The sequence below is a fragment of the Palaemon carinicauda genome, chromosome 12 (genome assembly GCF_036898095.1).
Source record: "Palaemon carinicauda isolate YSFRI2023 chromosome 12, ASM3689809v2, whole genome shotgun sequence".
In the NCBI taxonomy this organism is placed as follows: Eukaryota; Metazoa; Arthropoda; class Malacostraca; order Decapoda; family Palaemonidae; genus Palaemon; species Palaemon carinicauda.
In genome coordinates, this window is record NC_090736.1 from 5988437 (window position 1) to 6003227 (window position 14791).

At 34.7% G+C, this 14791-nt stretch overlaps 1 protein-coding gene across 1 annotated transcript in view; it reads right to left on the reverse strand.

The window, feature by feature from the left end:
• The window catches only part of LOC137650469 (serine-rich adhesin for platelets-like), a 140438-nt gene that overhangs the window by 36529 nt on the left and 89118 nt on the right, over positions 1 to 14791 (reverse strand). Inside the window, exon 7 of the mRNA XM_068383694.1 lies at positions 2471 to 2506. Within this exon, the coding sequence (XP_068239795.1) occupies positions 2471 to 2506 (36 nt within the window). The remainder of the gene's footprint in view (positions 1 to 2470; positions 2507 to 14791) is intronic.

Genomic DNA, 14791 nt, shown 5'->3' on the forward strand with positions numbered 1-14791 from the left:
ACATTCTACACGACTTCATTTGTAACAACTATGGAAATTGTTTACCATCGTACGGAAGTTGAAATACACTCAAAGCAACTGTTGTTATGCGAATCAGTTGTTCATAAGAAAACAATAAAGCAAAAGAGAATTAATGATAAAAGTATCATTAGTAATGCATATGGCTATAAACAACTGAACAAAAAGCAACTGTTTTCTTATTGAACTAGAAGTTGGGATACAAAGGTTAGGAAAAAGAGATTAGTTTATCATAATTTGGTGTGAAAAAACGAACTCACATGATACACGAGATACATGAAAAAATAATTTTTTTATGGGTGAAAATTTGGTGCTCACACATTATGCAATGTCGCAAGTGTACACGACTATATGCAGTATTACTGAAAGTTACTTTATTCAGTTTTAGGCCAAAAAATTACTATTTATAAAAAAATAATCAAAATATAAAACTTATCTGCCCTAAGAAACCCGCAATATAAAGAGGAGTCCACAATACAGATTTACATATAGTATATATTTATTAATCCACGACGTACTGAAGGAGCGATAGATGAACCGTAATACGGCAAGGGATTACTGTAGTACTCACATGAACATATAATTTGTTAAAGGGCTGGGTAGTTAAGACATCTTGTTTATCATAAAGTGCTGAAGTACTAATCATCATCACCATACCACAGGTGGATTTGCTTGCTTTTCCATACAATAGTAAAACATGCCAGGCTGATATTGGTATGATGTAAGCAACACAGCTACAACTACATAAAATTGATAATGAGTGTGTGAGATAATCTTGCACACCCTTTATGCAAGTGAATGATCAAGCATTGATAATAGTCAATATTATTTGTGGCAACAAGATGGTGAGGGGTCACCCTGATCCAATTCTGCTCTGGGCTCCATAAAGACTTGGGCAAAACCTATGTACAACTACAGTATTTTGGACCATGATCATATCATTACTGGCTATTCAGTACTCCTCTTCACTATCACCAATTAATAAAACATGCATTTTCTTTTGTATCTCAGTGAAACTGTCTCAGCAACAGCAATAGAAATCAGCCAATGCAAAACTACTCAGCATTTATATCAGGTGGTATAGAAACTTTAGCTAGAGAAATTATGAAGGAAAATCTTGCAAAGAAAAATATATTATAACTCACCAAACCACAATATCCACAGAGAGGGAAAAGAAGCTAATTAATAGGTGAATACAGATAAGATTGAAAGTAGAGTAAAAGATATATTCAATCCCCAGAGAGAAATGGTTGAAGCCACTTTTGAGAGGAGTTGTAACATTCCCCAAACATAACATTAATATATGAATAGAGTACAGTATAATTTAAAATATGTATTACAACTAAAGAGTAACTATTCTAAAATTATCTGTCCTTCAAGGGCTTTAAATAAAAAAAATGATCATTTTGATTGGAAGGTACATTTGCACATAATTGTATATTGCATGTTTAAAATTTGCAGAGTTCAATACCTGTATACAGATGGAATAGACCCTCAAGCTTTAAAAACTATTTTAACATCAAATAATTTGTTTTCAATTTCCTATCTGTTATACAGTATATCACCCACAAAGAGAACAAAGCTCTATCAAATAAATTACCTAACCTATGGTCCCACTGATTTATCCTTACAACCATGCACAAGGACTGCCGGAGGGGTGCATCTATTTACCCCGTAAAGGGTTATCAAATATTGCATAGAACTAAAATCTTATTAAGAAACAAAAGGTTTTGGTGGCACAAATGACATAGATAGATGTCATGTTTCATCAAATTAACCTAAGTATAAACTGGACTCGGAACATAAGTGAATGAAATATTACTAAACCCCAAAAATTTAATCAAAACGCTGAAACAGGATATATTTTTTAATACTATTGACGTGCAAGGTATTTAAAACACTACTAAAGGGTTAAACTTTTCAACATATATCCGTAGTAAACTGTAAACTGATGAATCATGACATTTTAAACTGTCCTATATTCAAGTAAAATACCGAATATAAAGTGCAGATAATAGTCCTTTATATCTACTGTTGCATTGACTTATAAATTATCAGTGATCCAAGTATTTCTGACTACTGTGGTCTGTATTGACACCAATAAGAAGTAAGAACACAATATTTCCCCTGGTTTAATATTATGCTCACACACAATAGGATATATACCAATCAGACTCAACAAATATCTATCAACTTCTAAGAATACAGGTCGAGTGTTGAGAGCTACAATGGTGTTCCATAATATCATAAAATATACATGAAAAGAGCACCTGAAGATTAAGAGAATACTTTACTGTACCTAAAAACCAAGCACATCTTGATAAATCAAATTACTGTATGGTGAAAGAAAAAAAAATGATTAACATCCACAAGACTAGATAGCAGTTACTGTCCTAGTGTAGTTTATCCATGTTCAATGACATATTGTACTAATCATAGCACCATTACTTACGTTGGGAGTGTAAAAGATAGAGGTAGTGGGCAGGAGCTGATGGGTTGTGAAAAAGAGCAAGAAAATTAGTAAAAAAGGGTCAGGAAATTAAACCATGGTTACTTTTGCTATGGTAGTCTTTTGCTGTAAAAAATGAAAAGACAACTGGTAAACAATATACTGCACTGATGTCTAAATTGAAAACCACAATACAGTACGGAATCATGATATAAACCAAGTTAAATAACATGAATTATGTATTCAGGGAAATCTATAACTTAATTCTTTGCTAAAAATTGGAAACATGATTTAAACATAAGCCTCTAGTACTGAGAATTGTACAGTACTTTGATTAGCAATGACAAACAAATGCAGATTTCAATGGTAAGATATATAGTGTACTGTACTACTGGCATAGAAAAAGATAACTGAAATTGGTCTAGTTGCCAATATATCATCATTTTATTCCATAATTTGTGATACATGAATTGAAATAACACATATCTACGAACTTCCACTGATGTTTTTATTGGTTCTTCAGAAGCTCGGTTTATCAATGTTTACCTTCAAATTTTATCTAAAATTTTCTAATTTTCATTCCATTCAAAAGATACATGTCCCTAGTAATCAGGGCTATATTTTAGAATTAGGATGTGGTTCTACATATTTAGAGGGTTCAATTTTTAGATCTTAAGAAAATCTTGCTTTTACAGATTTCACAGCATGAAATTTTTTTTTCTTTCTATTAGCATTGACTTCAGCTAAATGCAAGCACTATCTTTTAAGGTGGAACTTTGGGAGGACAATATGATTTTGTCTTTTTTTACCTTTATTCAGGGCCAAATTATTTAAAGACAAGAGTTTATTGCAGTTTTTTTTTACTTCCCCTCATTCATAATGATTGTAGGGTTTCCTCTATAAATAGTTGTCTTGTCTCGTACAAGCCATTCAGTATATTCTGGACACACTATGGAAATTACAGATAGTGTCCCTAATTTGCTTTGTAGGGTTAGGATTCAAATTTGTCCTGTCCAAAAATGCAATGCCACATCTAGTTAAAAGTTTGATCACAGAACCTCACCAAGAATTAGACCCAAATCTTATGAGAGCCTTGAAGATTAAGGTACCAGACATCTCTTAATTTTTACAGAAATATTTCTTTGGAAAGAATTTTAGAGACAGTTCAATGACATATCAAGTTGGTGTTTAGTGGATATAATCTTGAAGAACTATGGACTCTAGGTCATATAGTGACTGTTGGGGCTATGGTCTTTTACATTTTTTTTAGTTCATTTAATGTATAGATTTCTATTTTTGATATTTCAAATATTAAGAAAATAATCAGGTGTCCCATATTTTAAACTGTATTTTGAAATGGTTCCCATTAAATCTAGACCAGTTGAGTCTATAGAATTTTAATTATACATATTAGATCTATTTCTTTCCTTCACTGGCATTCTACTTCCATCTCTGTGGGAGTCCGTAAAACAAACACCTTGGGAGGTTCATAGAAATAAACTGAATTTCCTTAATAAAGTTCATTTCTATATTCACCTGATGTGCATATGCATGTCCACCCTCCTCTTAGGTGACTTTTGATATCCAAGAAGAGGGAATACTTTTGACTTCAAAACTAAATAATATGACCGTGCTCCTTGCCATTAACAGCTCGACTGTTTCATTATGTTACTAGAGGCATTATCTTTCTAAAGGAACAAAAATAGCGAAATTTCAAATAAGTATTTGGGGTAAACATCAATACACCAGCTTCTGGAGACGAAGCAACAGGAATATCAGGTGAGTAAACAAATAATAAATTTAATTATCAAAATAAATTTTTTTTCCTATATATTGGTCTAACAAGTGCTGAAAATAACATACAAGAGTGATTATCCTATCTTCAAATTCAACCAGTTGTGCAACATATGTTCTTGATTTATATTTTCATATTGCAATAAAAATATAAAATTGTAAAAGAATTTACTGATAAACCTTTCATATGTCTATGCAGTACTGTATTGTGATTCATTACTGAAACTCTACATATGAAAATTACAAGGTTAAGAACCATGGTAGCAAAATGTCATTCAAAAGATCAGGTAAGGAATCATATTAGCACAACTACAAAGTTACTAAATGATAAGAAACACAACAGGGTTGTATGTAATGTTAAAAACAACAAAGTATGATCATTCAAAATGTACTATAAAGGTATGGGTAAATATACTTCTCATAAAAATATCAAGAAAAATAAGATGTCACACGAACATTAAAAAGCATTTTTTGGCACGACTTTCCCATCTATTTACAACATTTTTTTCTTAACTACTGTACGTTGCTGATCTTTGCAGAGACACTATCAAAATTATCATCAAAGCCCTACACAGTATTATAAGAGAAAATTTTATTAACCACCGTCGATCTGAATCTCAATGACGGAAAGAGAAGCATGGTTTTGCAAATATCTTTCACAACCAAGAATACAGGCATATGAAGTGAAATCCACCGGCAATCTAGTTACTATATATCTTCTTAACATCACTGCCATAAAAACATGGCATCATAAACTCTGTCAAATATCTAATCATCTGATGATGCTCAAATATCTAGTCATTTGACGATGCTCATGTGTTTAATCATTTGATGGTGGTCATATTCAGTCACCTCCAATGAGTAGTTTGCCCTGTAGTAGGGCAAAGTTGAAAATTTAAGAAAGCAACAAAGAAAGTGAACTGAAACATTTAAGAGGCATGCAAGATGGTAGCATGCTTGCTTGGGTTAAGAAAGCATATTTTGAGAATGGATACTGGAACTTCCAATATGGAAAGAGGTAATACCTAATGACTGCAATGAAAGTCTGGTGGTAAATATCTTTAAGAAAAGGGGAGATATTGTGGAATGTGGAATCAAAGTAACAGAACATTTGCTAAGTTTCATAAGAAGGGAGATGGACAGTTGATACTCACATCATAATAAGACAGCTGCAAAAGGAGGCTGTAAGGTAATATGAATCTCTACTGTTCATTTACAGACAATAGAGAGGATATTTGATAAAACACCAAAGGATGTAGTATTTGAGTTTAAGTAAAAATAAAATTGGTTAGAATGGTATATAAAATAATGCAGACAGCAATAACAACAGCCTGTGGCAAGACAAAAGCCATATCAACATTCTCCCTAAGTGCTTTTCTGTTTGTAATGATTATAGATATATTGAGTGAAAGGATTAGGAATGAAAATATATGGGAATTTTTAAATGCAGATGATCTGGTGATTACGACAGAGGTAAGAAGAATTTCAGAAAATAGCAGGAAACTGTAGAAAAGGGTAGTATTAAAGTGTGGGGGAAAACTAAGGTTATAATGTCCAGCTTGCTGGAAGGGGATAGATAGAAAATGCCTAGGTTTAAAACAGGCAGATATTTTCAAGCAATTGTAATCTACTTTAAGAAAAGTGGTAGGGCATAAAAAGCTTAGATTGAAAGTAAGATAAAATAAAATTGAAGGAAATGGAAGGTTGTAGGGGTAGTGTATGACAAAAGAATGCTAAATAAACTGAAAATCCAGTTCTCTTGCATCATAATCAGAACAGCGATTATGTATGGCTAAAATATGAGCATTAGGATGTAAGGAGGAACAGAAGCTGAAGTGATGTTGTTTTTGGGAATCTCGCTGTGAGAGGCTGACAAATTAAAAAATGAGAAGTGCCTGGATGGTAAAAATTACTTATATGATAAAGGCTGCTCTTTATAAGCTGAAAAGGCTAAAAAAGAACAAGCTAAAGCAATAGAGCCCATCATTTCAGAAAAGCTGAGCTGCTTATATTTTTCAAAGATCTATCAAGGTAGAGGAGGCAATAAGCAAACCTAGCTTACGCATACATCTAATTTATTCCTGCTCTTCTAAGATTTAGAGCCATATTCATTAAATAGCCATGCATGGTTACGCATGTTTTCACATGCTTCAACTACTGCAAAATGCCATATGCAATCACTGTGGCTACCACATTGCCCTTTTCAATCCAACACAATGCTGCAAATGTACTGAATAGAACCATTTTTATTATCCATCAGGATAAGTAACAATGGTAAGCTCTCTAGAATACAGGGCATCTAACTGTCGATGACAAACACTAAAAGTCAACGCAGCTAAAAAGTGGAATAATTCTTTCACAACACAATGTCAGCAGATAATATCTCATCTGTCAAACTGACAGACACATTAATATCATTATGCTATTAAAGATTAATATGGAAAAACATTAAAGACTATGGCATTGTATGGGAATATACAAATAAAGGAAAGTATATAATTAATGCTACCCAGGGCAAGTGAATAACATAAAAAAGGACATCAAATACACTATAGTTATCTCACACCTGACAGAAAACTATATCTCATGTGATTTAATCATCAGATAAATTTACTCAAGCCCATAGTACTGTATATGGCAGGGTAAACTGAACATGCAAATTACAGTGCCATATACTTATGATTATTTTGATATTGTCTCCACAAAATGATATACAGCAATTACTAAAAATTTTCAATATGCAAATTCATGGACAGAAGTAATATAATCTGCTATTTAAAGATATATGAATATTCCACAGTATTTTTTATACTACTGTACTATTTTGCATCGGACCGAATTCAAAGCCACAATTATTTGCATAAAAATTAAGAGGGCTTATAGTACTTTATGTTCTTCATAAACAGCCCCCCCCCCTCTACCAATAAAATATAAAAAAAATTGTACTATTATTTTTCCTTGTTAATCTAGTATTATAGACAACATTTAAATGTTGGCACAGAAATTAATACAATTATGAATATCGTAATAGGAAAACATATATACGTCCTTGGCAATTAAGTAATTTCACACTATGTGACCCTACATAAAGAAATTTAAAACAAACATACCAAAAGCTTTGATACCTATGAAATGAAAATAAAAGGAAAGATCACATTGCTTTACCAGGGCTCCTTTCTTCACCTACCAAGCGAATTTACTATGAGGATGCTTTAAGAAATAAAGCACACAAAAATTCATACTGCTCACATAAGATGCTTCCTCTACAACTGTTTCAAAGAAACCAAAATATCTGATAAAACCACACAAAATTTACATTTCTCCAAAGTAAATGATTGCACAAAAGCATACAACAAAGTACACAATCATTCCATACAAACTTGATCTCATAACAGATTATTCAACTGCCTTTATCATGTAAATAAATAATGCATATTTGAAAACAACTGCATACGCGGTAATCACTGAATGTATCTTGCACCAGAGGATTATAACCCCATTTCCTTTGGGTCCTTGTTCATGAAGCTAAATTATAACATACTTTATCTGCTGCCTGAATCATAATTAAACTCCTTGATTAGCTTGGGAAACTTTTGTAAATCAGTGTAATGAAATGTGTAGGCAAGAGTTTGATGTAAATGTTGATATTTCAAAGAACAAATAATAAAAAAAAAGAACCAGTTCATATGCTAATTCTTTTAAGATAGAAAAGAAAGAAGTTGGAATAACTTTACTCCATTCAACCTGCCAAAATGAACTTTCTACAACACGGAATAATTATTTTGTTACCCAGATACTTTTACACTACAAAACTGAATTTCAATATCAACAGGTTATTTCTATACTCACCCAATATTCATATCGCTTCTCTCTGGAAGCTTTGTTTTATAAATATCTACCCTTGAAACTAAAAAACACTTTCTAATTTTCTTTTCTTTCAGTAGAATTATGCCTCTAATAAAGAAATGAGACAATCTAGCGGTTAATGACAACAACCGATGGTTTGTTCAAGCCACAAAACATGTCCTTTCAGTCTGTGTCAAGTTCAGCATGACGACAGTCTGAGTCTTAATTGTTCAATTTAATGCTTTTCATTGTTTAAAGATGTCTTCTTCTAGATATGTTAGTAAACAATGAAAACTATTAAAAGGAATTACTTCTGGGGGATCATGATCTGCATTCTCTTTGTGTCTCATTTTGGGGACAGTGTTGTGATATAAGTGTTGTGAGGAGTGTCAAAGCCTCACTGTTCCTCTTATAGACAAGTATTTTTCTATGGTTGCCAACCATATTATAGTTCAAAGCACAAAAGGATATGAGCCTTTAGTTCAGGGAGAAATCAAGAGATCAAGTATTTGCTTGGTAAAAGACTCATAAATGTTGAAGTGTTAGAGCTGATGCTACAATTGAAATATTCATGTGACAGATTAATGAAATAGCTGAAAGGACAGTAAGTGTGTGACTAGAGTATATGTTATAAAGATTAAATCACAATTGATGGTAAATTTAAGGTGAAGGCAATGAGAGAGGCAAGAGGGTGGGGTTTAAGCCCATGTGATGACTGGCAGGTTATGTTGAGCATTACAAACTGAAAAATTTGAAGGTCATAGGAGACTCAGCTTCAGTTAATACAGATGTAGTATTAGAATTCTCAAAAGACGTTTTCAGAAGAGAAAGGCTACCAACACAGCTAGTTTTCAACAGGATTGTTTGGAAAGATGACAAGTCGGTACGACTTCCATTGTTACGTTAGTAGTGTGTAGCAATGCAGCAAGTCATATGATGAAGTAAGGCCTTGTCTACCAAAACAAATAATCCAGTGGCCATTGAGAAGAAGAAAACAATTTCCTAAACATGCCTTAACATTTTATGAGCTTAGGTGGTCCAAATTGTTAATTCTTCAAGTATAGAAATATGTTGTTGAGAAAATGCGGCCATTCAAGGTTCAAATCACAACTTGAAAAGCTTGTGGCACCCCTGAATCTCTCTAAAGAACCAAAGAGAACATGATTCCTGCCTCCTAATAGTCTAAGCTTAGATGCTTGTAACACATGTACCATACCTTTACTAGCCAAAATTTACAATTTCCTTTCATAAATGAAAGACAAAATTTAACAATATTAACCAAACTAGTTCTTGTTACTGAAACAGTCCTTGATTTACACCAGTCAAAAAAAAAAAAAAAAAAAAAAAAAATGTTATCTTTGACGCACATTATTGGTAGATTGCCTTTTAAAACAGAAGCCACAGATGTGTAAATCACTCTTTCTAAGAACAAAAGGGAGTCATTACAGTCATTCTGCTGTTCAAAGATACCCTAAACTTGTTTATCAGATATTAAATCATGGAGTATGGAGGAAAAGCGTACAGAAGCTATCACAACTTAAATCTTGAAGTATACAGGAAAAGCGTACAGAAGCTTATCACAGCTTAAATCTTGGAGTATGGAGGAAAAGTGTACAGAAGCTTATCACAGCTTAAATCATGGAGTATGGAAGAAAAGCATACAGAAGCTTATCACAGCTTAAATCATGGAGTATGGAGGAAAAGTGTACAGAAGCTTATCACAGCTTAAATCATGGAGTATGGAGGAAAAATGTACAGAAGCTTATCACAGCTTAAATCATGGAGTATGGAGGAAAAGTGTACAGAAGCTTATCACAGCTTAAATCATGGAGTAGGCAGGAAAAGCATACAGAAGCTTATCACAGCTTGAATCATGGAGTAGGGAAAAAAATTGTGCAGAAGCTTATCACAGCTTAAATCATGAAGTATGGAGGAAAAGCATACAGAAGCTTATCACAGTTCAAATCATGGAGTAGGCAGGAAAAGCATACATAAGCTTATCACAGCTTAAATCATGGAGTATGGAGGAAAAGTGTACAGAAGCTTATCGCAGCTTAAATCATGGAGTAGGCAGGAAAAGCATACAGAAGCTTATCACAGCTTAAATCATGGAGTAGGGAAAAAATTATGCAGAAGCTTATCACAGCTTAAATCATGGAGTATGGAAGAAAAGCATACAGAAGCTTATCACAGTTTAAATCATGGAGTAGGCAGGAAAAGCATACAGAAGCTTATCACAGCTTAAATCATGGAGTATGGAGGAAAAGTGTACAGAAGTTTATCACAGCTTAAATCATAGAGTATGGAGGAAAAGCGTACTGAAGCTTATCAAAGCTTAAATCATGGAGTAGGCAGGAAAAGCATGCAGAAGCTTATCACAGCTTAAATCATAGAGTATGGAGGAAAAGCGTACAGAAGCTTATCACAGCTTAAATCATGGAGTAGGCAGGAAAAGCATGCAGAAGCTTATCACAGCTTAAATCATAGAGTATGGAGGAAAAGTGTACAGAAGCTTATCACAGCTTAAATCATAGAGTATGGAGGAAAAGTGTACAGAAGCTTATCACAGCTTAAATCATGGAGTATGGAAGAAAAGCATACAGAAGCTTATCACAGCTTAAATCATGGAGTAGGCAGGAAAAGCATACAGAAGCTTATCACAGCTTAAATCATGGAGTATGGAAAAAAATGTGCAGAAGCTTATCACAGCTTAAATCATGGAGTATGGAGGAAAAGCGTACAGAAGCTTATCACAGCTTAAATCATGGAGTAGGCAGGAAAAGCATGCAGAAGCTTATCACAGCTTAAATCATAGAGTATGGAGGAAAAGTGTACAGAACCTTATCACAGCTTAAATCATGGAGTATGGAGGAAAAGTGTACAGAAGCTTATCACAGCTTAAATCATAGAGTATGGAGGAAAAGCGTACAGAAGCTTATCACAGCTTAAATCATGGAGTATGGAGGAAAAGTGTACAGAAGCTTATCACAGCTTAAATCATGGAGTAGGCAGGAAAAGCATACAGAAGTTTATCACAGCTTAAATCATAGAGTATGGAAGAAAAGTGTACAGAAGCTTATCACAGCTTAAATCATGGAGTATGGAGGAAAAGCGTACGGAAGCTTATCACAGCTTAAATCATAGAGTATGGAGGAAAAGCGTACAGAAGCTTATCACAGCTTAAATCATGGAGTATGGAGGAAAAGTGTACAGAAGCTTATCACAGCTTAAATCGTGGAGTATGAAGGAAAAGTGTACAGAAGCTTATCACAGCTTAAATCATGGAGTAGGCAGGAAAAGCATGCAGAAGCTTATCACAGCTTAAATCATAGAGTATGGAGGAAAAGTGTACAGAAGCTTATCACAGCTTAAATCATGGAGTATGGAGGAAAAGTGTACAGAAGCTTATCACAGCTTAAATCATAGAGTATGGAGGAAAAGCGTACAGAAGCTTATCACAGCTTAAATCATAGAGTATGGAAGAAAAGTGTACAGAAGCTTATTACAGCTTAAATCATGGAGTATGGAAGAAAAGCGTACAGAAGCTTATCACAGCTGAAATCATAGAGTATGGAGGAAAAGCGTACAGAAGCTTATCACAGCTTAAATCATGGAGTATGGAGGAAAAGTGTACAGAAGCTTATCACAGCTTAAATCATGGAGTATGGAGGAAAAGCGTACAGAAGCTTATCACAGCTTAAATCATGGAGTAGGCAGGAAAAGCATGCAGAAGCTTATCACAGCTTAAATCATAGAGTATGGAGGAAAAGTGTACAGAAGCTTATCACAGCTTAAATCATGGAGTATGGAGGAAAAGTGTACAGAAGCTTATCACAGCTTAAATCATAGAGTATGGAGGAAAAGCGTACAGAAGCTTATCACAGCTTAAATCATGGAGTATGGAGGAAAAGTGTACAGAAGCTTATCACAGCTTAAATCATGGAGTAGGCAGGAAAAGCATACAGAAGCTTATCACAGCTTAAATCATGGAGTATGGAAGAAAAGTGTACAGAAGCTCATCACAGCTTAAATCATGGAGTATGGAAGAAAAGCGTACAGAAGCTTATCACAGCTTAAATCGTAGAGTATGGAGGAAAAGCGTACAGAAGCTTATCACAGCTTAAATCATGGAGTATGGAGGAAAAGTGTACAGAAGCTTATCACAGCTTAAATCGTGGAGTATGGAGGAAAAGTGTACAGAAGCTTATCACAGCTTAAATCATAGAGTATGGAGGAAAAGCGTACAGAAGCTTATCACAGCTTAAATCATGGAGTATGGAAGAAAAGCATACAGAAGCTTATCACAGCTTAAATCGTGGAGTATGGAGGAAAAGTGTACAGAAGCTTATCACAGCTTAAATAATAGAGTATGGAGGAAAAGCGTACAGAAGCTTATCACAGCTTAAATCATGAAGTATGGAAGAAAAGCGTACAGAAGCTTATCACAGCTTAAATCATGGAGTATGGAGGAAAAGTGTACAGAAGCTTATCACAGCTTAAATCATGGAGTATGGAGGAAAAGTGTACAGAAGCTTATCACAGCTTAAATCATGGAGTATGGAGGAAAAGTGTACAGAAGCTTATCACAGCTTAAATCATGGAGTATGGAGGAAAAGCGTACAGAAGCTTATCACAGCTTAAGTCATGGAGTATGGAGGAAAAGCGTACAGAAGCTTATCACAGCTTAAGTCATGGAGTATGAAGGAAAAGCGTACAGAAGCTTATCACAGCTTAAGTCATGGAGTATGGAGGAAAAGCGTACAGAAGCTTATCACAGCTTAAGTCATGGAGTATGGAGGAAAAGCGTACAGAAGCTTATCACAGCTTAAATCATGGAGTATGGAGGAAAAGCATACAGAAGCTTATCACAGCTTAAATCATGGAGTATCGAGGAAAAGCGTACAGAAGCTTATCACAGCTTAAGTCATGGAGTATGGAGGAAAAGCGTACAGAAGCTTATCACAGCTTAAATCATGGAGTATGGAGGAAAAGCGTACAGAAGCTTATCACACCTTAAATCATGGAGTATGGAGGAAAAGTGTACAGAAGCTTATCACAGCTTAAATCATGGAGTAGGCAGGAAAAGCATACAGAAGCTTATCACAGCTTAAATCATGGAGTATGGAGGAAAAGTGTACAGAAGCTTATCACAGCTTAAATCATAGAGTATGGAGGAAAAGTGTACAGAAGCTTATCACAGCCTAAATCATGGAGTATGGAAGAAAAGCATACAGAAGCTTATCACAGCTTAAATCATGGAGTAGGCAGGAAAAGCATACAGAAGCTTATCACAGCTTAAATCATGGAGTATGGAGGAAAAGTGTACAGAAGCTTATCACAGCTTAAATCATAGAGTATGGAGGAAAGGTGTACAGAAGCTTATCACAGCTTAAATCATGGACTATGGAAGAAAAGCATACAGAAGCTTATCACAGCTTAAATCATGGAGTATGGAGGAAAAGTGTACAGAAGCTTATCACAGCTTAAATCATGGAGTATGGAAGAAAAGCATACAGAAGCTTATCACAGCTTAAATCATGGAGTAGGCAGGAAAAGCATACAGAAGCTTATCACAGCTTAAATCATGGAGTATGGAAGAAAAGCATACAGAAGCTTATCACAGCTTAAATCATGGAGTAGGCAGGAAAAGCATACAGAAGCTTATCACAGCTTAAATCATAGAGTATGGAGGAAAAGTGTACAGAAGCTTATCACAGCTTAAATCATAGAGTATGGAGGAAAAGCGTACAGAAGCTTATCACAGCTTAAATCATGGAGTATGGAAGAAAAGCATACAGAAGCTTATCACAGCTTAAATCATGGAGTAGGCAGGAAAAGCATACAGAAGCTTATCACAGCTTAAATCGTGGAGTATGGAGGAAAAGTGTACAGAAGCTTATCACAACTTAAATCATAGAGTATGGAGGAAAAGTGTACAGAAGCTTATCACAGCTTAAATCATGGAGTAGGCAGGAAAAGCATACAGAAGCTTATCACAGCTTAAATCATGGAGTATGGAGGAAAAGTGTACAGAAGCTTATCACAGCTTAAATCATAGAGTATGGAGGAAAAGCGTACAGAAGCTTATCACAGCTTAAATCATGGAGTATGGAGGAAAAGCGTACAGAAGCTTATCACAGCTTAAATCATGGAGTAGGCAGGAAAAGCATACAGAAGCTTATCACAGCTTAAATCATGGAGTATGGAGGAAAAGTGTACAGAAGCTTATCACAGCTTAAATCATGGAGTAGGCAGGAAAAGCACACAGAAGCTTATCACAGCTTAAATCATGGAGTATGGAGGAAAAGTGTACAGAAGCTTATCACAGCTTAAATCATGGAGTAGGTAGGAAAAGCATACAGAAGCTTATCACAGCTTAAATCATAGACTATGGAGGAAAAGTGTACAGAAGCTTATCACAGCTTAAATCATAGAGTATGGAGGAAAAGCGTACAGAAGCTTATCACAGCTTAAGTCATGGAGTATGGAGGAAAAGCGTACAGAAGCTTATCACAGCTTAAGTCATGGAGTATGGAGGAAAAGCGTACAGAAGCTTATCACAGCTTAAATCATGGAGTATGGAGGAAAAGCATACAGAAGGTTATCACAGCTTAAATCATGGAGTATCGAGGAAAAGCGTACAGAAGCTTATCACAGCTTAAGTCATGGAGTATGGAGGAAAAG